Source organism: Trematomus bernacchii, unplaced genomic scaffold (genome assembly GCF_902827165.1).
Source record: "Trematomus bernacchii unplaced genomic scaffold, fTreBer1.1, whole genome shotgun sequence".
Classification (NCBI taxonomy): Eukaryota; Metazoa; Chordata; class Actinopteri; order Perciformes; family Nototheniidae; genus Trematomus; species Trematomus bernacchii.
Window position 1 is genome coordinate 13,293,998 of NW_022987698.1, and position 27,968 is coordinate 13,321,965.

The window sequence follows — 27,968 nt, forward strand, 5'->3', positions numbered from 1 at the left end:
AAGTCAGCTGAAAATAAATGAGGAAGAATACATTTCAAGATATGTGGAGACAAGGTTTCCCATATAAATGAATAATTAGTTAATTAATTAACTGAGCAGTTGTTTCAAATACACATTTATTTCCCCGAATGATTACCACTAATATATGCACTTATTTACACTAATCCTCAAAGAAAATGTGGTTTGTTGGAAATTATTATGAAAGTTGTGAACTTTTTCTCACATTTTTGTTGTTAAATTAGAATTGAAACTTTTTTTTTTCTTTAATTATGTAATTGCTCTAATGCAACATAACAAGAACTAAGCTTAAATGAGAAATACTTTTTCTAAAAAGGTGTTTCCAAAACTCAAAGAAGGCATGAAACATAATGCTTCAGTGATACATTAAAAGTAATCTTCTTTCAATGTTGCAGCAGATTACAATATTTGCAACGCTTTATTTTCCACACCTACCCTACATACCCACCCTTCCTTTAAGTTCAAGACGTAACAACAGAGTGACAGTAGAAATAGGACAACTGTATTTTTCATCTCCATGGCACTGCACTATTAAATGTCCCTTATGCACTTTGGCCACACTGGGGGCTGGCCCGAGGTGTGTGCTGCCAGCTGCCTGGCGGAGGGACCACTATTGAAGAGTTTCTACATCGCTCTCATTCCTGCTGGGGGTAGCTGATAGCACAACTGAAAGGTAATACAGTGGCTCTGTCTGCTTTCTGTTGACTAGCCTTCTGCATTTACAATAGCATTTGTTTTCTGGATATAATGTTGCTGCTGACAATGTATCTGATGTTATTTATAAGCCGCCTTTGGATTGTGTGTTGTCACTGAAGCCCCGGCACTCGTTAGACATCTGACAAGGTAAGCAACAAAGAAATAAAGCTTGTTTATGCTTATTATTAATATCTGACTATTATCATGAAAGTGTTGCATATCGCAATCATCTTAGCCTCACTTTTATTAACAGAAATAATTGGACCATAACATACATTAAAGCTTGGTTTTAAAACTTGTCTCTCACAATTTGTCATCATTGGCATGCTCTGTTTGCAGATGGCAGGAGAAATCTTCACCAACTTGGATAACCTCTTTAATGTGGATTGTGCCAATGTCCACCCCCTGGTGTGTCACTTGTGCCATGAGCAGTACCGGTCCCCGTGTTTGTTGGACTGCTACCACATCTTCTGTGCCCGCTGCCTGCGAGGCCGGATCAATGACAACCGCCTCAGCTGCCCCCTCTGTGGGTAAGAGATAGCACTGTGAGATGGATCAGAACCAATTTAGGCAGCGTATATTATCAGTGTAGAAAGCAATGGAAAAGCAAACACGTTTTTATACAAACTTACCAAGGAAATATTTGTTGAAAATTCATCAAAATTATGAACGTTTTAATCATGTTTCTGAACAAAAAAACAAACCTTGATTGGTGTGTTTTGGTGTACGTAGGATATCTGAATCTGGATATCACAATTCTGCTACTTAATCATACAAATATAATAATATTGAAATGCCAGGTAATGAGCAGGTTATCTAACAAACATGATTAAGATGATTAAATTAGCAGTAAAACACAATATTGCTCTTTGAATCCCCATGTTGTGTGAAAATTCCCATTTCTCTCAGAGGCCCCAGTTTTGCTGCAAGGGATTTGTTCCACATAAATTGATTAGTATGTCGGTTGGGTTCGAGATTTGAGGGGAATCCCATTGGTTCCAGGGAGCATCAAGTCCCTCTGGTTTGGTTTCAGGGGGCAGCACAGGGGTCCGGTGCTGGACTGGTCTGGGCAGGGCAGGCCGGAGTGGCTGGAGCAGCTGCAGGGTCATTACGCTCTCTCATTTTGTCCCCAGCGCTCAACAAGGCCAGCAAGTTCCTCTAACACCAGTCACAAAGCATACTGCTATTTGGCACCAGTGCCAGCAGCTTAGGGCAATCAAAACTGGTCACATGATACCAATCTATTTCATCCCCTATTAAGGAATGAATCGTGATTTCCAGTCACCTTCAGGTCTGTGTATATAATACAGGGAATAACAGTGATGTGTTGTATAGAGAAAAGGAGCTGTATTGCATTGAGTATAATAGGGGTCTTTTCTATTTCGTCAGATACAATTTGACCCAGATTTTGGGATTGCTCCTGCGTGGATGCAGACAATTAAACAGCGATGATGAGATTTGATTTCACTGCATTATTTTCAACTGCGTTTGTCATGTGCCTTAGTTAGTTGTATTGATTGGATGATGCTTTTTTTTATGCCAGAAGGAATTTGCTTTTCAATGTGGGCATGGCATTTTACATGCACAAAAAAATCATACATTAAAATATATATTGTATAACTAAAGGGGACAGCCAGCACATAGCAGACACCCACAGTAACCTGTATGTCATTAGGAATTATCATTGTATATTACAGTGACAACTGCTTGTTGAGCAGCTCATGTGATCTGATTCTGCTCTGTCAGGTCTATATCAGGTCTATATCAACCTCCTCTTAAAATAGGCTTTCTGTTGAGGCTATATATGTATGAATTCATCATCATCCAAATTGTATCCACTAGCCTATGAGCTAGTTGTTTGTAATAATTAAATAGAAATACAATTACATATTATAGCTGAACCTGAGGCAACTTCTACTGTTTGATATTAACCTGTGTTGAGGCAGATAAGCTGCTGTAAGTGATACCAACAGCAGTGGTTTTATTCATAGCACAAGAAAAAATATGAATCCAGGCAATCACATATTTTCAGTGTAAATAACCCTGTGGGCTCAGGCTGCAGGGGGGGGCAGCCCGGCAGCTATTTCCATCAGCAGCCTGCTAACAGCTGCTCACTCAAGAACCGTAATCTAGGAATGCACTACTCTGCTAGTAGAACACAATAGATCCCCGTTGCTATGAAAACGAGATTAAACATGCACAGCAGACAGGGGCAGGAAACATTAGCATCACAGCAACTGAATCAGAATGAGGAAAACAGCATTATGGGTAAATCAAACAGGCCTGTGCTAATATTGTTAATGCGTCAGACACTGGTCGCTGCATCTGCCGGTATAATCCTGTTCCACCTGACATCACATGTGCGTGATTGTTTAACCATTTAGGGAAAGGATTAGCTTAAAAAAAAATAGGACTAGTGAAGATTTAATTTAATTTAAAAATGTTATAATTTTATAAAAGATTAGTTGGTGACTATTTTGATATTCAATTGACTATTTTAGTCAAAACTTAATCTGGTTCTGAACTCTCAAATGTTAAGGTTTGATTATTATAATTTGTATTAGGCTTTTGGATTTATGGGTGGATAAAATCAAATTAATGATATTTGAAGATGCCATTTTGGGCTTTTGGAAAACATACTAGGTATTTACTATCTTCTGACAACATGATTAACTAATAAAGGACGTCATTGTTAGTTGCAGCCCCAATCTATAAATAAAATGGTATAAAATGTCAAGTTAAATCTGTGAAAATGCACCCAGTCTAATCAAAGAATAAATCCTGGCTCTCCCTCAGATCCATTACACAGATCAGTGCACATCTAACAAGAAGAAATGTTCCATCTCTTAATATGTGCAAATGCAAACAGCAGAGTATTCATTTAGATAACAATTTATTTTGATAATGTCATGCCTTACAGGTATAGAACATATGAATTGGTCGCAAAGTAGTTCTATTGAGAGCAAACTAAATATTTTGAGAGATAAAAGAGTGCCATCTTCTGGAATGTCACAAGAATGCAATAAAGATGAAAGCTAAAGGATGTATTTTTAATAACAGCAGCATTCATGTTTTTACAAATCATGTTACTTTATTTTCACTGTACAACTTAGAACAGGTTATTATACTAATGGAAACAACCATTCACCCAGTATTAAACTTAAGATGTATGAAAATGGAAGGAAATATGGAGCGATACGATTATGGCTGTTTTTTTTTTTATGACATCAGGCTTATTCAGTCCTTTTCAGGGGATGCTGGCAGTTCAATTTTCATTTTCGTATCCCTCCGTCTTCATGTCGTTCAGTCCGAGATCTTCGTTCTGCTCAAAGGTGCGGGTGTACTTCTCAATGGTGATGTCAGGGTCTGGGTCGGGGGCGTACACGTTCTGCATGTAGCTGTTCCCTGTGGGGTCGTCCAGGATGAAGTGGATGTTCATTTCTCCAGCTATTATTTTGTCAATCTTCTCCCCAAACGCTTGTAGCTTCTCAAACCGATCTGATGAGCTACTGTCGCCGCAGATGAAGGGGTTTTTGGAGACGATCAGATCTTTGATGTCTTTCAGCAGCCCCTCCAGGGTGGTGAACTTCCCCCCCACGGCCGCCATCCCCAGCTCAAACTCCAGCTCGGGGATGCTGAGGGAGCACGTCTCGGACTTGAGCACGTCTCGGGTCATGTCTGAGGGGTCGGTGACGTGCAGGGTGATCTTGGTGCCCATCGCCTCCGTGGCTCCACCTGATTTCACCTCGTTGGTCCTGTGGCTACAGCTGTCGCAGTTAGTGGCCATGATGATGACCTCCTTGAAGTGAGGGATCTCCACGATCTTCATGTTGGTCCTGGCTGGAGCGTTGCATTCAGGGCAGTTGGTGTTAAACCCGAGAACCTCATCTTTCATGGTTTCTATATCGTTACCGACTGGTTCTTCCTCCAGGTCATCATCAGCCCTCAACCCCAGCTGCATGTCCTGCTGCATCGTCCTGGTGAACTTTGTCACAGTGAGCGCCTCATCCCTCTGGGGGGCGCGTGGGTTTTCAATAAAGCTGTTTCCAGATGGATCCTCAATCACCAGAGTGAATTCGCTCTCCACTTCTTTTAACTTCTGCAGTTTCTGGATGAATTCCTCTATTTTGTCAGCCACCTCGGGGTAATTAGCTCGCCTGAGAGTTTGGTCCTGCTCCAGCCCTGCAGCTGCTCGGTCTATAAGACCCTCGATGGTGGTAAGAGCCCCTTTCTGGGTGAAGGGAGGGATTTCAAAGTCCAGATCTGGGATCCTGGTGGTGGCACCGTCAGATTTCACCACTTCCCTGTCCAGGTCCTGCTTTGTTTTGACTTTGAGGGTGTAGCAGACGCCCTGGTCCTGGATCCGGCCCGCAGACTGGATCTCGGTGTTCGACCAGCTGCAGTTGTCGCAGTTGAAAGAGCTCACGATGACTTCTTTAAAAAAGGGTATTTTGGTAAGCAGTAAACGTGTCATACCGTTTAAGTGGCAGTTCATACACATGCTCTCAATCTCCGTGATGTCGTCTCCGTCGGCGCTGATATCCCTGAACAGGTTCTCACCTCCGACACCTCGCACATTGTCCTCGGTAATAACAGACATGTTTAACGCTGAATATGTTTCCCTCGGGGTAGAAACTGTTTCCTCACGGTTACTCCCTCGTTCAGTTGTTTATCTTGTTGGAAGCTTCTAGATGACTCACACGCACGTTAGAAAGATTCAACAGACTCTTCCGCATTGTCTTCTTCTACGGTGGCGGTATCCATCTAGATCACTGCTGCCCCCTAAGGTTTTATACGGTACTGCACGTAGGGCAATCAAACAGGTGTTTACAACTATTTTAGCGATTCATATTATATCTTGCACTGCATAATGCCTTTAGTCTACATTTGAGATTTTTTTTAAATATACTGCGATCAAATCATGAATCAGTACAACCACAAAATGTCCATGTATTATTATTAATATTATCACTTGTATTATTATAATTTTTATTATTATGATTTTTATTATTTTAGTACACCAAATGTTAGGAACAGGACAAGAAAACAAATGTATTGCTTCATGTTCCTCCATATACAAGTTCATACATAAACACACATGTATGTACAATAATAATAAAAATGCACTTTCCTATTGGAGCTAATTTTTTTTGTTTTATTTGATTTTAATCTTTACAATTCCTACATATTTGAAATGTTAATTTGAACTTGCCTTTTAAAATGCAACATACACACATTTCTGTGTTTTTTTTTCTGAAGAATTTCAATGAATTTGTTTTACCTGAGTTGGGTTAGGATTTTTGTTTAAATTGTTTTAATTGGTACTGCTACTAGTTTCTTTCTTTTTACTCAGCCTGGAAAGTATTTGAATTGTCGGATTACTCAGTAACATTGACAAAATGTTACATAGCCTATTTACAGTATTTCACAAATTGTAGGTCTGTTGTTGCATTGTGAGTTTGTTTTCCTAACTCTACACCTGTGGTTATGATGTTTTTTATTCTTAATTGTTGTTGTAGGGGATGTGGATGGAAAATGAGAAGAAGTGGTTGCTTGTTACTTATTTTTCTCTTATTTCTGATCAATCTGTGTTAATAATTTCTGGCAACCTCAACATGTGGAACAACACGTATATTAACTTTCTAATTCAATGATAAATGTCATGATTTTCTGTATAAATGTCTGTTTCTGCAACAGATACCCATCCATTTTGAAAGGGAACAGCTCCCTGCCTCCAGAGGACCGTCTGCTGAAGTTTCTGGTCGACAACAATGCGGAATCTGAGGAGACGGTGCAGTGTGCCAACTGCGACCAGGAGAGTGACAAAAAGGTACAAAATGACGGACAGAACCACATTTTCTTTTAGGTGAAGGTCACTCAATAGTTGGCCTGCATTTTAAAACAAACGTTTGTCCGTCCAAAGTTTTAGTAACTTGATAACATCATCAATAAAAACCTTAAGTTTCAGGCTTGCAAGGCATACAAATAAAAAAAATAAAAACTAGTACGAAACACTGGCAATTTAAACACAGGCTGCTCTTTAATTCTTAATTAAAATTGTACACATGTTAAAACTAGTTTCTTTTTTTAATCAAATATTGCCTTGGGTTACTTTAAACAGAACACAAAGTATGCAAATTAAAAAGGACGTTAGCATCTCTCAACTTTTTTTGGGAATCATATTTGTTTCCACTTTTTTCTCTCCAAACAGGATGCAGAGATGATGTACTACTGTAACACCTGCAGCCAGCCACTTTGCAGCACCTGCAGGGAGTTGACTCACAAAGCCAAAATGTTTTCCCACCATGAGATTGTTTCCCTAGCCAAACGCTCCAGAGCCAAACACAGGAAGTGCTGTGAGTGCTACCTGTAAATCGTAGTTTCTATTCTGAAACCTCTTGTATTTGTATTGCACAAACATGCTCAGTGGAAAAAGAGAATATTGAATAGTCCTCACACTCTTGCAGGCTCATTTTAAAATAAGTCTTTGTCTCCACAGCTCTCCACGAGGAGACCTACATCCTGTTCTCTACAGAGAACAAGTCCATGCTCTGCATCAAGTGCTTCAGAGACATGCAAGTGTGAGTCACATTTCATAAGATCTTCTTTTCTTCCCTCCCATCTCTCTTCATTTATCTTCTATTCTCTTATCTTCTCCTCTAGTCTCTGTTTTTCATTAGATCGTTCCTATTTATTTCTTTATGGATTTACCACAATTAAGCACTTTATATAGTATTTGTGCATATGTTAAAATAAAAGGTTTTAAAAAGTAAAAAGAAACACATTTCTTGACATATCTTTTCTTATTCTCATCTTCTCTTTCCTTACTTTGTCTTCAATTCTCTCATCTCCTCTCTTCTCCTCACTTTTTTCCTCTCCCTTCATTGTATTTGATCTTCTGTCCTTTTCTTTTATATCCTCTTTTCTTCTCTTGCGTGGTGTCATGAGGGTTAAGGTTATATTTTCTTCTCTTCTGTTATGTTATCTTTGCTTCCCTTCCCCTCCTCTCTCTCCTCCACATTAAATGAGATGTTGTTTACCACAGGGAGAGCCGGACTCACTGCATTGATATTGAAACAGCGTACGTGCAGGGCTGTGAAATGTTGGACCAGGCTGTGCTGGTGAGAGTCCTGTATGTATGTCTGTCTGTCTGTACACCTGTCTGTACACCTGTCTGTACACCTGTCTGTACACCTGTCTGTTTGTCTGTCTGTCTATATGTACACCTGTCTGTCTGTCTGTCTGTCTGACTCTACACCTGTCTGTACACCTGTCTGTCTGTCCGTCTGTCTGTCTGTCTGTCTGTCTGTCTTTACACCTGTCTGTACACCTGTCTGTCTGTCTGTCTGTCTGTCTGTCTGTCTGTCTGTCTGTCTCTACACCTGTCTGTCTGTCTCTACACCTGTCTGTCTGTCTCTACACCTGTCTGTCTGTCTGTCTGTCTGTCTGTCTGTACACCTGTCTGTATGTCTGTCTGTACACCTGTCTGTACACCTGTCTGTCTGTCTGTCTTTACAACTGTCTGTACACCTGTCTGTCTGTCTGTCTGTCTGTCTGTCTGTCTGTACACCTGTCTGTCTGTCTGTCTGTACACCTGTCTGTATGTCTGTCTGTACACCTGTCTGTACACCTGTCTGTCTGTCTGTCTGTCTGTCTGTACACCTGTCTGTCTGTCTGTCTGTCTGTCTGGGGGGGGGGGGGGGGGGTTCAAAAACATCACTTTTTTACAAACACCTATAGGTCTTGCATATACAAAGCAATTAGAAGAGGGAAAGAAAGACACAAAGCATTAATATCATTTTGTTTTTACAAAGACTTTCATTGAGGTGACGCTTTTGCCCAAGTGACTTGCAATAAGTGCAATATTCGATTAAAAAACAAACTCGGAACAGCAAGAAACCGGCAAGATCATTCACTTTTAAAGCCTTTTAAGTGCTGGTGCATGTGTTGCAACCGTACAGTCTATGGTTGCAACTAAACTGTGTTAACCACAACTCCCAGAATGCAAATGGCCCTCAATTAAACCTAAATATCTGCTCAAAGCTTTGATCAGGGATTTTCTAGTGATGCTAGCTGTCCCAACAACACTAACTGAAGCTCAAAAGGAATAGCTTAAAATCAAGTTTAACCCCAGCACACTTTATGACAGTTTACACATATATGCATACTGTATACATAAACAAACACTTTAACATATCCACAAGTCTTTAATAGAAATATGTATATAAAAAATCCAATTTACATTCACTGTAATTAGCTTTTAATAGCCTCATCAATGCTTGCATGTTTCTATTAAAGTTTTGTTAAAGACTCAAATGTTTGCCAGTGCAGGAGCATACGTGTTTTCATTGAGTGACCCCCCTCCTCCGTCTGCAGGTGGTGAAGGAGCTGCAGACTTCAGCCAGAGAGGCCATCATTCTGCTGAGAGCCATGATAGGAGAAGTGTGTCTGAACGTGGAGGAAGAAGAGAGTGCAATCTGTTCTCTGTTCAACAGCTTACAGGTTATATAATCATCCTGGTGATAGATTTGATCAATTCTTTCTTTTCCCCCTAGTTACTTAATCAAGAGAGGAACTCCTGCAACCACATATTTATTTAAATGGACAATGTTGTGATACCAGGTCGAATCCTCGCTATGTTGCTTCAATCTGTTTATTTTTCCCTCATCAATTTACACTCAGTACCCCATAAAGGCAAAGTAAATATAGGATTCTACAAAATGTAATCTGGAGTCCAACAACTGACAGCCAGGGCAAAACCAAGCGATGAGGTTGAAGAATCAAAATGTCCATTTAAAAGAGGCACTGTTATGCTCTTTGGGGTTTTCCCTTTCCTGTAGTGTTATATAGGTTTTTGTGCATGTACATGGTCTGTAAAGGCTAACATACCAACGTTCCCTCCAGAGAGAGTTTCTCTCCCACAAATATGTTGTTATGTTATATTATATAATGTATACAGTATATTTTGGATCTTTATCTCAGAATCAGAGGCATCTGACTGCCTCTTGGTAAGCAAGGTTATTAGATTTAATTAGTTTATAAAGAGTACATGAACATTACAGATTTCTGAAGTCAAAGTTACAAATGAGATTCTAACCCTGTCTTACCTCAGTCAAATATGAATAAGCAGGAAGTTGCTCCATGTGAGTTCATTAACACAGCTTGGCCACTGGAGGTCTCTGTTAACCTATTTGTTAGATATTAGTGTCTTTTTTTCATATTGAACATTCAGAGAGTGCAGACACCATGGATTTTACACAATTTCCCCCTGCAATTTTGAAAATTCATTAAGTGTTAGAGAGCTCAAGGCCATTCTCACAGCAGTGTAAGTAATAAAAGGCTCTGTTTTCCTCATCTGACAGGAAAAACTGGCAGAGAGGAAGAAGATTCTCCTGAAAGCAGCTCAGAGGTAAAATAGAAATTCATAAAGATGAACAGTTCTTGTATGAAAGTGTTATATTGTTGCCTCAAAGCTTATTATAAGTGTGATCATATTTACCTAGGTGAATCCTGCTGTCAGTTTTTCTATTGTATCATGCTGCATTGTACTCAGGGGGACGAATAGCATGTTTCCTCCTTATCACATTTTCATATTTTAATATTTTAATATTAGAAATTCTTCATAAAGAAAGAAAAACCGTGAGAAGAATCATCTCGTTGTAATGGGCACAAATAATGTACATAAAACCAAAAATAATAACAAGATAAATGAAATAAAAGATGGATCAGTCATTCATAGATTATAGAAAAGTATAATTGCACAATTGATCAAGTTATGAAGCATCGTAATCCTTTAGACAGACACTTTCATCTCAACAAAGCATTGCACTGAATCAATCCACCTTAATATGAAACCATATTGTGCCTGGATCCAATCAATGAAGATGGGGCCAATTGAACATTATTTGTAAACAAGTCAACATTATGTATGTTTTTATAATCTTTCTCAAGCCCATAATGTCAACAACTTCTGACGGAAAACTTAGATGGGATTTCTTCCACTTTAAATACAAACCAAGCACGTTTAGCACCTCATTTCTGAAATGTGTGTTTGTTGCATCCGTCATTAGTGTTCCGTGAACATTAACAACACAATATATTGTCCTGAGAATAGGATCATAACTTGTTCTTCATTCATGGCAGCTTGCCACGATCTTACTTACTTTGCTTGCTCGTGCAGAAACCAAACTATTAAGTGATACCGATTAAGAAATGAGTTTGGATGATGACAGCCTCCCAAATCATTAATTAAGCATTAACTCCAGCCACTAACATAATTACAAATTTAACAACATCCCTACTGTGATCATTTAAGATTGATTTGATGGCAGCCTAGGTTTGCAACTAATTAGTCTCTAAAATCTAATTATTGCACATCAGTCACTTTTTATGTAGGATTAATGATATAGCACTAAAATATAGTGTATAAAATCTGAATGAGTGTTATATCTGAGCACTTTTTCTATTTGAGCGCCCGCTCCATGCGTACGTTTGTGATTGAACGAGAACAGTGTTGTGCACGTGAGTGTGTAACTGCTTGCGCTCTGTGGGGATCTTTAATGAGATTTTTCGTGCCCTCCATCTCTCTTTCTCTCTCGTCTGCCTGGAAGCCGTCCAGCGGCTGGGTTCCCGGAAGAGTGTTAGAGGCTATTTATGTCTGTGGGTCTACTCTGTGCATGTGTGTGTTTGTTACACAGAGAGAAGACAGATAGATTAGCGTCTGAAAATATGGAGTATGTTGTGTGTGTGGTTGCAGATCCTGAGCTGGGTCCTCTGAGTGTTTCAGCATGTGGAGGTGTTGTGTTACATGTGTGTATGTTTGTGTGTGTTGCAGTCAGCACGAGGAGAAGGAGAAAGCACTAAAGGAGCAGCTCTCACACCTTACTGCCCTCCTGCCAACCCTGCAGGTAGAGCAAAACAATGGCATGATCAATCTGAGGGGTCACATGTGATTAATGCATTAGGGAAGAAGAAAAAACAAAGTCCTGATACACACAGGATTGTGTTTAGCTTTTGGACTTTTCTTTAACTTGATTTATAATTGATATCCATAGTATCTCCTTACCTTTGCGCCTGGAACAGGTCTTCAATTTAACCATTTATGAAGTTTATCGGGGAAATCGCTCATGACATGGAGCCAAACCAGACACGTTTTTCTGTAAAGACTCACAAGTCAAAATGATGCTTTCATCTTAAAGGTGGGGTAGGTAATTCACTTCAGAAACACTTTTTGTTATATTCCATGGAATGCTCTTAACATCCCGATAGCAATGAATATATTAAATGCTTTGACAATAAATACATAAAAAAGTGTCATCTGTGGAAGCCGTAGCGCTGTAAAAAGCACGACCAATCATCTGAGCCGGCCCGGCTAAAATAACTGGATGGCCTACCTGCCTGTCAGCCTTCCATCTGTGCACAAACTTATCTCGTGCCCTCATTGGTCATGTGCGCGTTCGTGTGTGTTGGAGGAGGGGCTCTGTAAGGAAGTGGCAGATTTTTTCTGGTTGTGTATTTTCAAATCCTAGCGCACTCGAGCTGGTTTCTCCAAAATTACCTACCCCACCTTTAAGTCATTTGTTTTCTTTTTCATCAACTAATCAATCAAATTGTATTTATATAGCACTTTTCATACAATCAAGGTGACACTTATGGCGCATTTCCACTACAGCGCGGAGCTCGCTTTAAGCGTGCCATGCCCGGCCCGTTTGTTGTTTTGGTTGCGTTTCCACTTGGCGTAGTACCGGCTAGCGGGTACTCTTTCACAGTTTTTCTGGCCCCATAAAATCGAGGTTCTTTCCGGGCCAACAACGAGGCTGAGTCGGGCTGAGTATGCTAAACTAGAGAGAGAATCGCTGGCAAGGGGGCTACAACTACAACAAGATGAACATATTTGACCGTGATTTAATTGTAATACACGTTTCAAAATGATGCCGAAGTAACAACATACTGATACCGGTTAGTAAAAACCATGAATTAATGCTTTGACAAGTCTGCAGACAGACGGCAGGCGAAAAACCTTTTAAAATGCGTGTTTTTCTAGATGGAGATTGGCTAAGCTAACGCAGTATATGCTCCGACCGTCCACACTCACAACAACGGCCTATACAGACATAAATAAACCAGCGACTGTATTCACCATGACACAGGCAGTCTGTGGTTTGTACTTGTTTAACTTTTGTCTAGTTTCTGAACATATATGAGGAGCTGTGAGCTCTGAGTGCTAACAGCTAACGGCTGTGTTGTTTTTCTGTGGATCTCATTGAAGATGACGTCACGGCTCCGCCTACACTGCGTTACTATAGTTACTGCCCCAGCTACTAAACTGTAATGGAAACGCAGCATAAAGTGAGCCACCGGCTCGAGATACACTTTTTGTTATATTCCATGGAATGCTCTTAACATCCCGATAGCAATGAATATCTTAAGTGCTTTGACAATAAATCCATAAAAAAATGTCATCTGTGGAAGCCGTAGTACTGTAAAAAGCACGACCAATCATTTTAGCCGGCCCGGCTAAAATAACTGGATGGCCTACCTGCCTGTCAGCCTTCCATCTGTGCACAAACTTATCTCGTGCCCTCATTGGTCATGTGCGCGTTCGTGTGTGTTGTAGGAGGGGCTCTGTAAGGAAGTGGCAGATTTTTTCCGGTTGTGTATTTTCAAATTCTAGCGCACTCGAGCTGGTTTCTCCAAAATTACCTACCCCACCTTTAAAACCAATAGAAGTCAACAAATGCATGGCTGAATAAAACAAAAATGTATTGAATTACTAAATCAATCAATAAAAGACTAAATGAATAAATAATTATAATACAAATATAATAAGAATCAGAGAAACATAAATTTTCTTTATAAATACATATCAATTCAAGCTTTTTGCACTTAACCCTTCAGGTTCAGGTGTTTTATTTGTACACATAGGTAGATTTTGTTAGCTGTTAAAAGACTGCCATCCATTGTGACACATTTTAGAAAACAACTCAAACAGGCAAGTCTTAATAAAAAAAAAAAGGCTAAATCTTTACCCTATGCTTTCAATTTTACATTTATTCTGAAAAGTAACTGCAGTTTCTAATTCTAGTATTAAAGTACAAGGGAAATTAAGCATGAAATAAAATGGCTCAAGTGACGTACAAGTAGGTTAAAATTGTACTTGAGCAAAATATATACGTTCTTCCGACCTGTTATGAATGTGCTATGAATAGGTTGGTTCTGACCTTCTTAAGTGTGCAGTTAGTTTTGGGATCCGTCTAATACCATTTCATCTCAGTGTCAGTCTGCTGGTGTCTCATATTGCATGCAGCTTGTTTGAAACGCAACCTTTAATCTCAGTTTTTTTGTTTTTGTTTCAGGTGCACCTCGTCACCTGCTCGGCTTTCCTCAGCTCAGCCAACAAGTTTGAATTTCTGGACATGGGCTACGTGAGTGCAGACACATAAACTATGTATGGATATGTGTAGCATTTCATGATAATGTTGATCAAATATGAATATAGAGTCGCAGTGATGCAATACAAGACATATGTTGGCAAGAAAGAGAAGCGGGAGAGGTAGGAGTGAATACCAAAAAAAAGGAATACAAAAATGAATGTTTGTCACATTATCAGTGTTTCTGAAACCCTTACAAAGAGCTTAATCTTTATACTAAGGACACTTTCTTGGCAAAAGACACACTGCTGTATGAGCTGGCATTGCTCTTTAAATGGAGGCTGTCCATAATGTCCGGATGTTCTTGCTTACACAGCAACTCATGGAGAGGCTGAAGCGGATTGTAAAGCTCCCTCATCGACTGAGACCGGTGCAGAGCAGCAAAGTGAGTAAGGAGCTGCCCTAACGCACAGATGGAAAAGGTTACGTTCAGAATGTGCTCCGCTGCAGTGTGCTGATTAGTTGTTGCACTTGTTCCCAATGCACTTTAATATTTTTTTCTCCTCCGTGGCCCTAGAGCACAGAACACATTTTTTTCTTATAAGAAAATTGAGTTTCAGTGCCTTCTAAGAATATTATTATATCATTGATATACAGTGATATCAGTATGCACCGATATGCACTTTGGGTTAGATGGTAATTACATTTCATCCGCTTGTGCCTGCACTCCGCACAATGACAATAACGTTCAATTATTATTTTTTCTAATCTAATGGAAGCTTTAGTCATTTAAATATTTATTTATCTAGGGACGAGACACATTAGTCAACATTAATGTGATTTACATATGCCCAGATTTAGCCAATAGGCTCATGTTCATCTACAGTTAAACCCAATATAGAATATACACATAGAACGGCAGATGCATCAGAACTTTACCATAACTAAACATCTCTAATGACCACAAAATGTTTAAAGAAAAATACAGTTTTCAATTATTAAGTATCATTTCTGGATGTTTCATGTTTATATGGTTCATAATGTTAAAGGGGCCCTATCTTGCTTTTTGGGCTTTTCCCTTTCCTGTATTGTGTGATATAGGTTTTTATGCAAGTAAATGGTGTGCAAAGGGTTAGGGTTAGGGTAGGATCTGCAAAGGCTAAAATCCCAAAGTTCCCCCAGAGGGAGTTTCTCTCCCACACAGTCCACAAGTGTAACGTAGTGATGTCATTATGTTACGGCAGTAAAAAAGGATTTTAAGGCACAGGGGCTGCCTGAAATGCCTCCATTGGACTCCATCGTTTACTTCCATAAAATAGTGACATCACTCTGTAACACTGGGGCTCCTATTGGCTAGTGCTCCAACACATGACATACGTGATAGGCTAAGTGGCGGGACATCTCTAAGTGGTTAGCCAATCACAACAGAGCTGGCCAGCTAACCACTCAGAGCAGACTGGGCTCTGGTTTCAGACAGAGGGTGAAAAGAGGTGCAGCAGCACAGGCAGTATGAGAAATATAAAGACCTTTTTGAAACATTAAAGCATGAAGACATGTCACAGTAGAGACACGAAATACAAAATGAGCAGAACAGGACCCCTTTTACAGATACGCACATCATATTATAAGGTAATGGGCATGATAGTGTCCTTTTCTTTTTGATAATGATAGTGAGATTCATTATCTTAACCAATATTTTGTAGGGCTGTCTGCAGGAATAGTCATTTTTCTGCCAACTCTGGATTGTAATTGCCTTTTATTCCGGCCTTCTTTTATTTTATTTGTTTTACTTATTTATTTTTGGCCCAGTTAGGAGTGTTTTCCTTTCAGTTTTTCATTGACACCTAAAGAATAATATGGCAGAAAAGAGGTTCCCTTGTCCCACACCTCTAAGTGACTTTTTATATGTGTCCCTTAGATCAACACAGACTACAGGATTGAGTTTGCCCGCTGCCTGGAGCCCTTATTGCTGCTGGGTCAGCGCTGCCCTCCCTCTGTTTCCGGATCTATAAGTGTCGCAGCAAGGTGAGATCATGTACCTGCTGACACATACCATTTCAATGTAATCCCTAAAAAAAACCTCTGAGGTTGTGCTTTACAACGTGCTTAAACTGCCTGAATTTGACCGTGGCATTGTTTGGATTCTTCCAAGAAAGCATAACGTCTGTGCAGAAAATGTCACACTTGTGAAGAATGCAAACAGAAAATCCATGATTGGTTTGCTCGTACAGATGGTAGACAGTGATGACTGCAGTGAGAGGAGAGGAGGCGCCATGCTGAGTCTCACTATGGCAGTTATTCTGTCTATCTGTAAGCTCTGTGCACTGATATGTTTACGCAACTCACCTTGTTGCATAGTTGGGAAGGCGGCAGTAAATCCGGATTTAGAAAGAGACAGTTTTGCTGCAGCCAGGCCACAAGCACAGCAGATACCATGATAAAGGTGGAAGAAAGTCATGTGGTGCAGTACCTGGAAGGAGATGTTTTCATTTGTTGATGTTTTTGAAGCAGTGGTGGAAGAAGTACTCAGATTGTTATCTTAAAGGGACCCTTTATTACTTTCCTGTGCAAATGCTTCAATCCAAATGTTTCTCGGCCACACACTCCAGCCCTGCCATTGGACTCCTTTGGTTTCTTCTGAGACATAATGACATCACTACGTAACACTAGTGCTTCCTTCTATATTTTATTCTAACCAATCAGAGCAGACTGGTGCTGATGAAACCTGAAAATGTGCAGAATAAGGCCTCTTTAAGTAAACTAAGTAACACCACAATGTAGAAATATGTTGTTACAAGTTAAAAGCAATGCATTCTAAATTAAAATGTTAAAGTACATGAGTATTTGCATCAATATATACTTAAAGTACCAAATGTAAAAATACTCGTTATGCGTTATGGATCATTTCAGAATTATATATTGGATTAATTAATAATGATTATTGATGCTAATGTGTCTAGCATGGCTGGTAAGAAAGTGCAACATCGTGATATACTGCTGCTGGTTATCTTAACCTATAACTATCTTAATTTGTATTTATTAGATAATTACATTCTTTTAACTACGGATTACTCTTAATAATCAGTGGAGTAAAAAGTACAATATTGGCGTTTAAAAATGTAATGGAGTAGAAGCAAAGAGTAGTATAAATAAAAATACTTAGTACAACAACCTCAACATTTTACTTCAATACAGTAATTACAGTTATACAGTAAGTCACTACATTCCTCCATGCTTAAAAATCAAGTGATACATTAAATGTAATCGCTAAAAACCTAAGCAATCTGACAATGACACAAAGTATTTTCACTTGTAGATTGCTTGTCCATTAATCACCCGCCATTAGAGCTTCTCAGAACAAACATGTTTGTTCTTTTTCTTCTGCTGCACGTCCCTTCACCTCACATACTCACACTCCCCTGACCGATTTCATTTCCACATCAGTGTCCCCCAACTGTTCACAGGTCCTTAAGCCCACCCACTAATGCCAGCATTCTGACAACCCTCCTCTCCAACTTGCCTAGCGCTCTGCCAGTGCAGAGCAGAGTGGGCCGGGACAGGAGGCCGGCCGGCTGGCACTATTTTTATCGTTATTTCACAGAACTCTCCAGGATTCATCTGGAAGTTGGCATGCAGGAGCCACCGGGACGCTTTGTTCCCGGCCGCTGATGTCACAGCTTTAGCGAGTCTTTAGTTGGCGTCAGTGATGGGTTAGGGTTAGACGTGCAGAGGATGACATGTGTGTGGCAGAGGGGAGAGATCCATGCTTTAGCCTGTTGCATCAACACGGGGCAAGAAGGAGCGAGTGGGAGCCTACCAGAGCCCAGGTAATCTAAATCTATTCATGCATTTTAAGTCATTGTTGATAGGGCTGCAAGATCTGGAAAAAAATAACTAATTGTGTTTAATTTGACTGCTAGAGCAAGTGCGATATGATTTGCAAAATTACATTATCATTTTGAAATATAATTGTTTAATTATAGATGCCATGGTGGGGGTTTTTGTAACAGGATCTGTACCAAACAAGGATTTTCATTAAGTCGGTATCTATGCAGCACCACAATAATTCATTCAGAATATTTTCACATATTTTGCCTTATCAAATATTGTCCTTACTGTGATTTAGATATTGCACTAAAATAAAATAAATACATGCAATTTCGATTTATTTTGCAGCCCTAATTGCAGTTTATTCTCTGTATAGTAGGGGGTACAGTGTCTGTGACGTGTGCCTTGACGTGCAGTGTGAACTCCCTAATAAATATGTCTTTTTTATTTGACTTTCTTGAACATTTATGGAAGATCAGGTTAACACAAATGTGTTTTGCAGACTGGATAGAGTGGTGAGCCATTCGCTGTTTTTTTACTTTTTTCTCAGTGTCTTTTGATGCTGTTGACAGTGTAAGATAATAGGGATGGGAACGATTAATCGAATATTCGAAATTATTCAGGTATTTGAATATGAGAATATGAGTTATGAATATTTTTATTTATTTATTTATTTTTGGGTGGGGTGCCTAAGTTCATTACATATGATCAAATGGAATAATTCAATGTATACGACAGTGCCATAACTAAGTGTGTTAGGTCTAAAGGTGTGTTTTTCTCCGCTCACCGGCCCCTCACAGCGGGCAGAGCTGCAGGTGCTGATCTCTCTCTCTCTCGCGTCCGGTTATACTTCACTCGCGTTTATGTCCAAATCCATCAGATCTAGCTAGTTCTAGCTAATGATATGGCTGCTGCCCCTCCCTACACGCAGATCACGCAGATCACACAGATCACGCAGATCACGCAGATCACGCAGATCACTCAGATTCACTCAGATCACGCAGACTCAAACCTCATCTTATGCCCAAATTCCAGCTGAGAGGGTCTTCTCTACAGCTGGCCTGATTGTGAATCATCTCCACACCCGCCTCTCCCCTGAGCATGTAGACATGCTCATATTCTTAAACAAGAATAAGTATTGAATAGCTGCATTCTGTGCATAGGCCCTGTTATAGGTTGTTGATCTCTGTTGTAATAGGGTTACGTTACCCTAACCCGTTATGTTGTTCGTGTATGATCCCTCTTTCATTTAAAAACCAAGTTATGTTTTAAGCATGAAAGCTGTAGGCCTATAGCTGTCAACTGTTCAAACTGTGATCACCAGTTCAATACATTTGACAAATTCGACTTGGTTTCTACACTTATTTGAACATGTATTTATTTATCTTTCTAAATTAATTAATTTTTATTTTTTTGTCAACATTTTTCCCACATTTTTTTTTTTATAGGATATGTACATTTCGGTTAATTGGGTAGACGTTGTTTTGGGGGTTGAATATTCGAATATACATTTGCTTTCAAATTCCCATCCCATAAGATAACAGTCGTTACACAAGGTGCTCAACTCCACAGTACTTCAGTTCACAGACGGAGGAGGAAATGAGCCTTTTCTCTCCGTATGGTTACTCAGAAAGCCGCCCACACCGTGAAGCCTGTTGCTCTGAATGTGTGTGTCTGATACTTCTTCAAATGGCTGTCTGAAAACTTGTTCCTGCACTTGTGAGCAGCTAACGCAGGATGCAAAGCGGGCAGGGGATGGTGAACGGCCAGCTGGCTCGGCCCATTTGTTCTAAAATCACAGAACAGAAGTAAAGTTTTACTGCCATTTTCTTTCATACACCCGATGCTGCTGCTTTAGTGCTGCCAACGTCTCTAATTGGCTGTGTGGGGACACAGGCTGCATGCTCTGGGGACAACTTTCATACAGCAATTTGAGGGAATGTATTCACACCTAGGCGTCTGCAGAATGGCTTCAGGGCAGTTATGCTGCGCTAGGCATGAAGCCAAGACTACGCTCATACCAGCAGAAATGTATGTTTGTGTAGTTGTTTGGATTTCAGCCAAACATACATATTTTCATAGTCCTGGCAAAAGTGAAGAGGTGTTACTGTTGTGAGTGCCAATAAGCGTTCTGATGTACTTCAGACACTTTTTAGCAGGTATTTATGATCAAGGAAGAATTAGGTTATGGAAAAGCAAACATAGCCAGACAATGCACAAGGACAAATACATAACCAGATTAACAAAAGAGCATGTGAATAAATAGATTCAACTGTTTGTCCTGAACATGCTTTTTTTGGTTACTTTTAAACATGGGTGTATACAAAAAGGAAGTCAGCAGACCACCAGGAGTTGTAGCTTTATCCAACATGTTTCAACAAAGTTGCATTTATACATAAAAAAGAAACTTGGAGAATTTAGAAATAAATGTCAAACAACTCAAATTCAATGAGTTAAATATTGATTTTGTTGAAATTAAGAGTTGGTGCAAGCATTTGACCTAATTAGCCACACTTGAGTGAAGCTCTTAGCGGGAGCTGTTCAGCAGCACGAGTGGCTGTACTACAGAAACAACTATTTGGATGTTTTTTAAAGTAGAGAAAGACATATATATATTTATAATTTCTTAGTAAAATACAAAGTAAATGTAGTGTGGGTTTTATGTGTTTTTTAGCACAGGACAGATATAGTGAATGATAGAGGGAAGTGAGCATGCTTAATGGAAATTCTGGGTGTTTTGCATTAAATATGCACATAATTTTCAAACTGATTTCTTAGATGGCAAGATCTTATGGCCAATAACTGGTAATAATACAAAATAGGATCAGACCTGACTGTTACCAGCAATACAATTGTATGGATGCATTACATTTTGGAGTTCAATCTTTTTAATATTAGGCTTTATTCCTACTTTAGAATATTAAAACGTGGGTAGCTACATCATCATGTTATGAAAGTAGCAATCATGATTATTTCCCCCCCCCCCCTCTCAGGCACCAGTCTCCCCTCTCCGTGTGCTGCCACTCCCCGTCCCTCAGTGAGATGCCGCTGGGCTCGGTGTGCGGGCGGAGGCCCACCTGTCACCGCAACATCTGCACCAAGGTGCTGCTGGCGGAGGGGAGGGAGACCCCCTTCACCGAGCACTGCCGCAACTATGAGAACACGTACAGGGTGAGTGCTGTGTGTGACCATTTCTGACTAACTGATGTGTTTAACCTGCTTAGCAACAGCAGCTGTGTGAGGCTGTACTTGGACATAGTTTCGCTTTTAGCTAAATTACATATGATCAATATGCTAACATGCTTATGTTTACCAGTTATGACATTTACCACGTTATCTGACTGTTATAAGCTCAGTTGTGGCTGATAGGAAAGTTAATTAGCAAGAATTTGGTCATAAATTAAGAAATTGATGAAAAGTTTGTACCACATGTCAAGGTAATTACAGAAAGTGAATACCATTTAAATGCCAAAATGTATATATATATATATATATCTTGTTTCCCTGTTGTTAAAGGGTCAATATCTAATAGAAAATACAGTGATATATATCCTGAAATAAGTTACATTAGCTCTTAAGGTAGGGTAGGTAAGAATGTAGAAACCAGCTTGAGTGCGCTAGAATTTGAAAGTACACCACCGGAGAAAATCTGCCCCTTCCTTCAGATTTCTTTACAGAGCCCCTCCTCCAACACACACGAACGCGCACGTGACCAATGAGGGCACGAGATAAGTTTGTGCACGAGATGGAAGGCTGACAGGCAGGTCGGCCATCCAGTTATTTGCCCCGGGCCGCGGGGCAGATGATTGGCCGTGCTTTTTACAGCACCACGGCTTCCACAGATGAAATTTCTTTATGTATTTATTGTCAAAGCATTTAATATATTCATTGCTATCAGGATGTTAAGAGCATTCCATGGAATATAACAAAAAGTGTTTCTGAAGTGAATTACCTACCCTACCTTTAAGGAAGGAAAGTTATTGGATCAGTTTGTTTTTATGTCAGCCAAATTAGATGGCAGAAACAACCAATTTTCAGGAAAGGATGTATCGTGGGTTAACCTATTAAAATGAGAGCGGACCTGAATCAGGGGGCAGATACACAGATTATTTTGTATGCTTTAAACGTTGAAATACAGTATAGTTGCTTTATACATCTCCTGTATTTGGTTCTACACTGGTTCAAACGGCTGCAGCAACTTCTCTTCCTGGGATGATCCTCTGATCCTCAAGTAAAACAATCTAGAAGCAGCACATGAACCCCTCTGGGAGAAACAAGGTTTTCATGCTCAGATGCACTTCACCTGGCATCTGTACACTATCAGATATACTGCTTTAAAGACTTTAAAGAACCTCCTGAGTGTCATTTCCTATGTCCTGTATGTGTTTGTGTGTTTGAAGACTCTCCAGACAGAGATTCAGAATCTGAAGGACCAGGTCCAGGAGCTGCACCGGGATCTGACCAAGCACCACTCCATCATCAACACGGAGAAGATGGGAGAGATCATGGAGAGATCGCTGAACATCGACAGTCAGATAGCTTCACAGCACTCCACCGTGGAAACTATGAGAGTCATGTTCGAGGAGGTGGGTCAATCAGAATCACAATCGTTATGGTCATTATACTCAGGTACAACGGAAATGTGCAGGCTTTTCTCGAATCAGTTAAAACAGAAACAAATAAATAAAAGCAGTGATGAAAGCAGTAGTATAAACAGTTATAGCAGCAAAGAGTAGAATACAAAAGGATCAAATATTGTCCTTTAACCCCTTTTTAAATGTAGATGACAGCTTTAGTTACCTTGAACGTCTATATTACTGATAACCGGTATTATCAACTAATCAGTTATCATGTACTTTAATGGATTAAGATACCAGGAAGTATAACAAGTGATTCAATTTAGCTTCTTCTTTACCAGCTGCAAAATGTAAATTATTTTCACATTAACGGATCACTAATTATGAACCAGTGATATAATACATATTGTGACAATGATCATTTTGCATAATTAGTACTTTAATTGTAATTTGAATCTAATACTTGAATGCATGAGTTTAACTGAGTGTTTCTACACTGCCAGGAAGTTCTGACCAACAAAGGTTCCTACATTTGTCCTCCACCAGTACCTCTAGCTGCATACTAACAACATAGTTTTCACCCATTTGTATTCATTTAGTCTGCTAGGAATGCAGACGGAGGGAAAATAAATGTCAAGGTATCCCTCGAGTCTAATGACGGTGTGGTATTTCATGATCATTAACTTTTTCCCTCTCCATTCAGATCTGGGAGGAGACTTTCCAGAGGGTCACTAATGAGCAGGAGATCTACGAAGGTATGTCTTCAAAACGAACATATTATCAGTCAAACGTTTACATCTATCACGTTGTATATTTTTGATGTTCTTGTTTTATTCCATTTCCTTCATCTGCATGTTCCAGCCCAGCTGCATGACCTGTTGCAGCTGAAGCAGGAGAACTCATACCTCACCACCATCACCAGACAGATCAGCCCCTACATCCTCTCCATTGCCAAGGTCAAAGAGAGACTGGAGCCCAGGTGTTGTATTAAAGGATATATTACCCCTATATTGTCCATCTGCTGCCATATTGGCTGACTGAAGACAGTGATTGGAAGAAAATGGAAGCCCTTGTTATGATATAAAGTACCACTGCAGGTAGCATGGGTATGTATTGACATTGATAAGAGAGTGACAGCAAGAAATACTGCATGTACAAATTGAAAAGTAAACAAGTCAGTGCTGCTTTTTTTCACTATTAAAGCAGTTTTGTATTTTCGCTTTTTAAATGACATTCGATTCAATTGGAGTTAGACATGTATGATAAGGCTTAGTAATTTGTAATAAAAATGCCGCATTATGAGGTAAAATTGTAATTATCAGTGATTCCGATAATAGTCTTTATTCCTTGACAAACAACAACCATTTTTTCAGATTTCTTTCTTAAATGTACCACTCGAATGGAGATTACAACTGAATTATATCTCAGAAATTCAGATTTCAGAGATATATTCTCCAGGCTGCAAGCTACATTATCTGCCGTTGTATAAAAGGACACAATATAAAAGGACAAAACCAATATTTTTTATTTTTTTATTTTAAACACGTTCTCTCTTTGTATCTCATACCTCTGTGTCAAAAAGCTCCACTGTTGTCCAAAAACTGTTAAAATAAACATCAGTGAGGCACACTGTGTCCCTAGTAGACATGCTCCTTCATTACCTTGAACACACACACTGTCCTTTATCTCAACTCAATTCCAAAATCCATTTTTCTTTGCTGTCATAAATCACTGGACCTTCACATTTCCATTAATCTGCAGCTGAACATTTTCCCAAATAAATGCACTTAACTCCTGTTTGCATTATGTTTGCTTAAAATGACCCGAAGTTTACATAACAATTAAGAAATTGACTTGGAGCTAAATGCCACAGAGTTTAAAGCTGGTTTTCTTCTTTGTGTGTGAATATTCCTAAATGTATTGTCTAGGTTTCAGGAGGCTAAAGAGCAGCAGGACGACCGCACAGAAACTATGCTGAAAATCTATGAAGACAACACAATCGCCAAAGACAGTCAAGAAAGGTACTGGCATACACTGCTCTATATGTAAATGAAATAGACATTTTCCGCCATAGAAACAAGTACGTTCATAAGCCATCATCACTGAGCATAACATATGTTGTTTGTTTTATGATGTGGTAAACATCTCAAAACTGTATGTGATGATTTAAGGGCCACACAATGTGCCTACTATCAGCAGATTTCCCTGGCTGTGTTTTAATAAAACATCTGAGTTATGCATTGTGGAGGGAAGTTCTTTGTGATGGATTTTATGTGCAGAACTCAAACATAAAGTAGTTTGTTTTGTGATTAATGTTCTAAAATGGCAGGCCTGTTGCACCACTCGATCGTATATTTGGTACCTTACAAATCCGACAAAAAACTAAATGTGTGATAAAGAACAGCTCAGATGTCCCATTTGATTACAGGTTTAGCAGAGGGAGTATAGGGGTATGTAACCAATATATCAGCATGTATTAAAGAGGCCCTATTAAGCTGTGTGGGGATTCCCTTTCCTCTAGTGTGTTATATAGGTTTGTGTGCATGAGTTTCTCTCCCACACACTCCAGGCTTCCGTAAGGCAAGGCTAGTTTATTTATATAGCACCTTTCAACACAAGGCAATTCAAAGTGCTTTACAAAAATGAAAGACATTAAGAAAATGGCATTTAAAATCAGTCATTAAAAAGAAAAGATAATAAAATAAACATTAAAAGAAAAAATACATGGATAAAAGTTACAGTGCAGTTTAAGATGTGAATAGTTCAATTAAAACACTTCCGTAACATTGTGACATCACTACATAACACTTGTGCTTCTATTGGCTAGCGCTCTAACACATTGTACATGTAGGCTAAGCATTGGGACATCTCTAATCACAACAGAAGCGTTAACCAATCAGAGCAGACTGGGCTCTGGTTTCAGACAGAGGGTGAAAAGAGGTGCTACAGCACAGGCAGTAAGAGAAAAATAATACCTTTTTGAACATTAAAGCATGGAGACATGTCACAGTAGAGACACAAAATATACAAATATGAACTGGAAAATCAGCATAACATTACTTATTACTGCCGATTTTTTTTTTTATTCCATATTTTATTCCTTTTTATTCCATTCCATTGCAATGTAAATACTGTTATATTTATATTTTACTATACTTTTTATTATTTTAAATATTTTTTTTTGTTCTATTTAGTACAGACAAAAGATACAAATAAAAGACACAACATTATGATGAGATGACAACACCAGAGGCCTGTACTACGAAGCTGGATTTTCGCTTAGCCGGCTAACTTCAGGGAAATCTCGGGCTTTCCGGTCCTACGACGCTGGTTCTCTTTTTAGCAGGCTAGATTTCCATGGTAACTTATGCTGAGCGGCAAACCTGCTCCGGAGCAGGTTAGGTGGCAGGCTAGGAGATCAACTCAGTGAAAGCACCGCCTGCTGACCAATCAGAGCTCCGTGTGCGGAGTTTAAAGCGATCAATTTACAGGATAGAGGAAATACAGAAAAACTGCCGTTGCAGGAAAGACGGCCGGCCAAAATCAACTGACTGTGTGAACGTGAAAATTAATAGAATATCCCCTCCCATCTTCAGAGCAATCTGACTATTATAATATTAGCGTTAAGAAAGCTTACTTAAATATCTGCCACGACATAAGTAACCGGATCAGAGTAACATTAAGTACAGTCCGCGGCACTGTGAGTGCAGACGTCGATGTGTCCCATTATCATTCATATCACATCATAATGTATCATATATTTCCTTATTTGAGTCAGCTTCTTGAGCCGTATCTGGCCGTGCAACACTCACAGTGTCACATACTGTATGCAGAAGTATTATTTTAAGCAACACATTAAGTTGACGAAACACTCGAGTCAAATGTAATTAAAGTCAGATCCACTCGTGTCTTGGACGGGCAGTGATTTCATAAACCTGTTAATGTACGCATTCAAACACTTTTTCTTTTACCAGCTGTATTCACCTTGCAGGTGCAGCTATGTGGCTTTTATCCTGGATAAAGTGTTTAAGTCATGGATGTTTAAAGTTTAACTTCTTCATATTTGACTAATATTAAAGTTCACTTTTCATTCAGGAAGTATGACGCTGCGCTGTCAGTACGCTTGTCCGTGTTTGAGATTGGTCGAATGCTCCAAATACCACCCCTTTCATGTGAACGCGCACCTAACTAGATAGGACACGGCTGGCTTGAGCGATCCACTTGATAACCAGCGTCGTAGTACAGTTTAGCGAGAGCGCGTATGTTTTGGATTGGGCCAACCGGCTAACTCAAACATATCCAGGTTAGGTTGAACCAGCTTCGTAGTACAGGCCTCAGCTCACACAAATAATAAATAATAAGGGCAACATCATAATATGATATCAAATGAAAAAACTGAGTTGACAGGATCCTTATTAAAGTTCAAATAACTATGTCTACAAACCGATACACCCTACAATTAAAAGCACACAAATGACTTGCCTATTATTTATACATCTATGTTCTTGTATTGGATTTGGGAGTGAAGCAGCTCATTTATTCTTTCTTGACAGTGACAGCCAGAGTTGTGTCACAGATCAAGACAGACACAAGAACAGCCGTCCGCTGATGCTGGAGTCGGGGGAGAGCTCTGTAAAGACCAATCGCTCCGGCAGGCCGAGGGTTCCCGTGGAGACGTCCATCCACAACGAAAAGCCTTCATAAACACCGTGACATTTCTGCCCCCCTCTCTCCCGCCCCCCGCCCCTGCTCCTGTCCAGCAATGTGCCTTAATTCAGACATAACAAGCTCGGGACAGGATGTCACTTCCTATGCTGTCTGCATAACATTCTCTCAGCAGTGGGAGGAAAGACCCTACCCAGAGGTACATAATGAACATGGGACTGGAAGACTAAAATAGACAAACATCATGAAGAATTTTTTTTGTGATATTCAAGAGCCATGGAGGGCTCAAAAAGTGAATAGAGTGATGCAGGGATGATGTATTTTTTTCTAGGCCAACCTGGAAGTTAGCATGTTAGCAAGTGCTCCCTCTAGCAGCAACAGGATTTTTCCATATAAAATAAGCTCTGTAGCAAACACAAGTATATGAGAAATACACATTTTGTTCAGCAGGATAATCCCCACATATTAACAACACTTTTATAATTGATGTAGAGAGTAAATGCAATCGCCAGGAATAAGCTAACGTTAGGCTATAGAGAGGCGAAGTCCCTCCCCTTCCGGTGGGACTCATGGGACCTTATTTCGGAAAAAGTTTGTATTGAAGTCAATGGAGAGAGAAAGATTATCTTTCGATCCCGTTTGAATTGTGCCACGAATTACACATATGATGTTTGTCAATCTTAAATAATAATTTCCATGTCAAAAAAGTCACAGTTTGTCGTAAAACTGTTGAAATATAAGACTATGAAAAATATGCAACTAGAAAGACTACAAATCCCAGAATCCCGGTCCTGCATGCTGGCTCTTACGGAAC

The 27,968-nt window shown here is 39.6% G+C and overlaps 2 protein-coding genes across 2 annotated transcripts; one reads left to right on the forward strand and one right to left on the reverse strand.

Annotated features, from left to right (window-relative positions):
• The first annotated feature begins 668 nt into the window (after positions 1-668).
• rnf207a (ring finger protein 207a) lies at positions 669-27,680 on the forward strand. Its single transcript, XM_034139307.1, has 19 exons — positions 669-691; positions 804-861; positions 1,054-1,244; positions 6,412-6,544; positions 6,926-7,070; positions 7,214-7,295; positions 7,760-7,835; positions 9,091-9,216; positions 10,077-10,123; positions 11,549-11,621; positions 14,070-14,138; positions 14,461-14,529; positions 16,003-16,109; positions 20,906-21,083; positions 22,313-22,498; positions 23,193-23,244; positions 23,351-23,468; positions 24,418-24,510; positions 27,043-27,680. The coding sequence occupies exons 3-19, from the start codon at positions 1,054-1,056 to the stop codon at positions 27,191-27,193; spliced, it is 1,896 nt and encodes a 631-aa protein (XP_033995198.1). The 5' UTR covers positions 669-691; positions 804-861; the 3' UTR covers positions 27,194-27,680.
• Positions 3,744-5,464, reverse strand: zpr1 (ZPR1 zinc finger). Its single transcript, XM_034139308.1, has one exon. The coding sequence runs from the start codon at positions 5,312-5,314 to the stop codon at positions 3,980-3,982; it is 1,335 nt and encodes a 444-aa protein (XP_033995199.1). The 5' UTR covers positions 5,315-5,464; the 3' UTR covers positions 3,744-3,979.
• Positions 27,681-27,968: the final 288 nt, after the last annotated feature.

What these genes read in the sequence shown, in the direction of transcription:
- rnf207a (XM_034139307.1), top strand. Translation starts at nt 1,054, where the DNA reads ATGGCAGGAGAAATCTTCACCAACTTGGATAACCTCTTTAATGTGGAT. An exon ending in TGCTTCAGAGACATGCAAGT is followed by an intron (nt 7,296 to 7,759) that starts GTGAGTCACATT and finishes TGTTTACCACAG; the next exon opens with GGAGAGCCGGACTCACTGCA. An exon ending in GCCAAAGACAGTCAAGAAAG is followed by an intron (nt 24,511 to 27,042) that starts GTACTGGCATAC and finishes CTTTCTTGACAG; the next exon opens with TGACAGCCAGAGTTGTGTCA.
- zpr1 (XM_034139308.1), bottom strand. Translation starts at nt 5,314, where the DNA reads ATGTCTGTTATTACCGAGGACAATGTGCGAGGTGTCGGAGGTGAGAAC.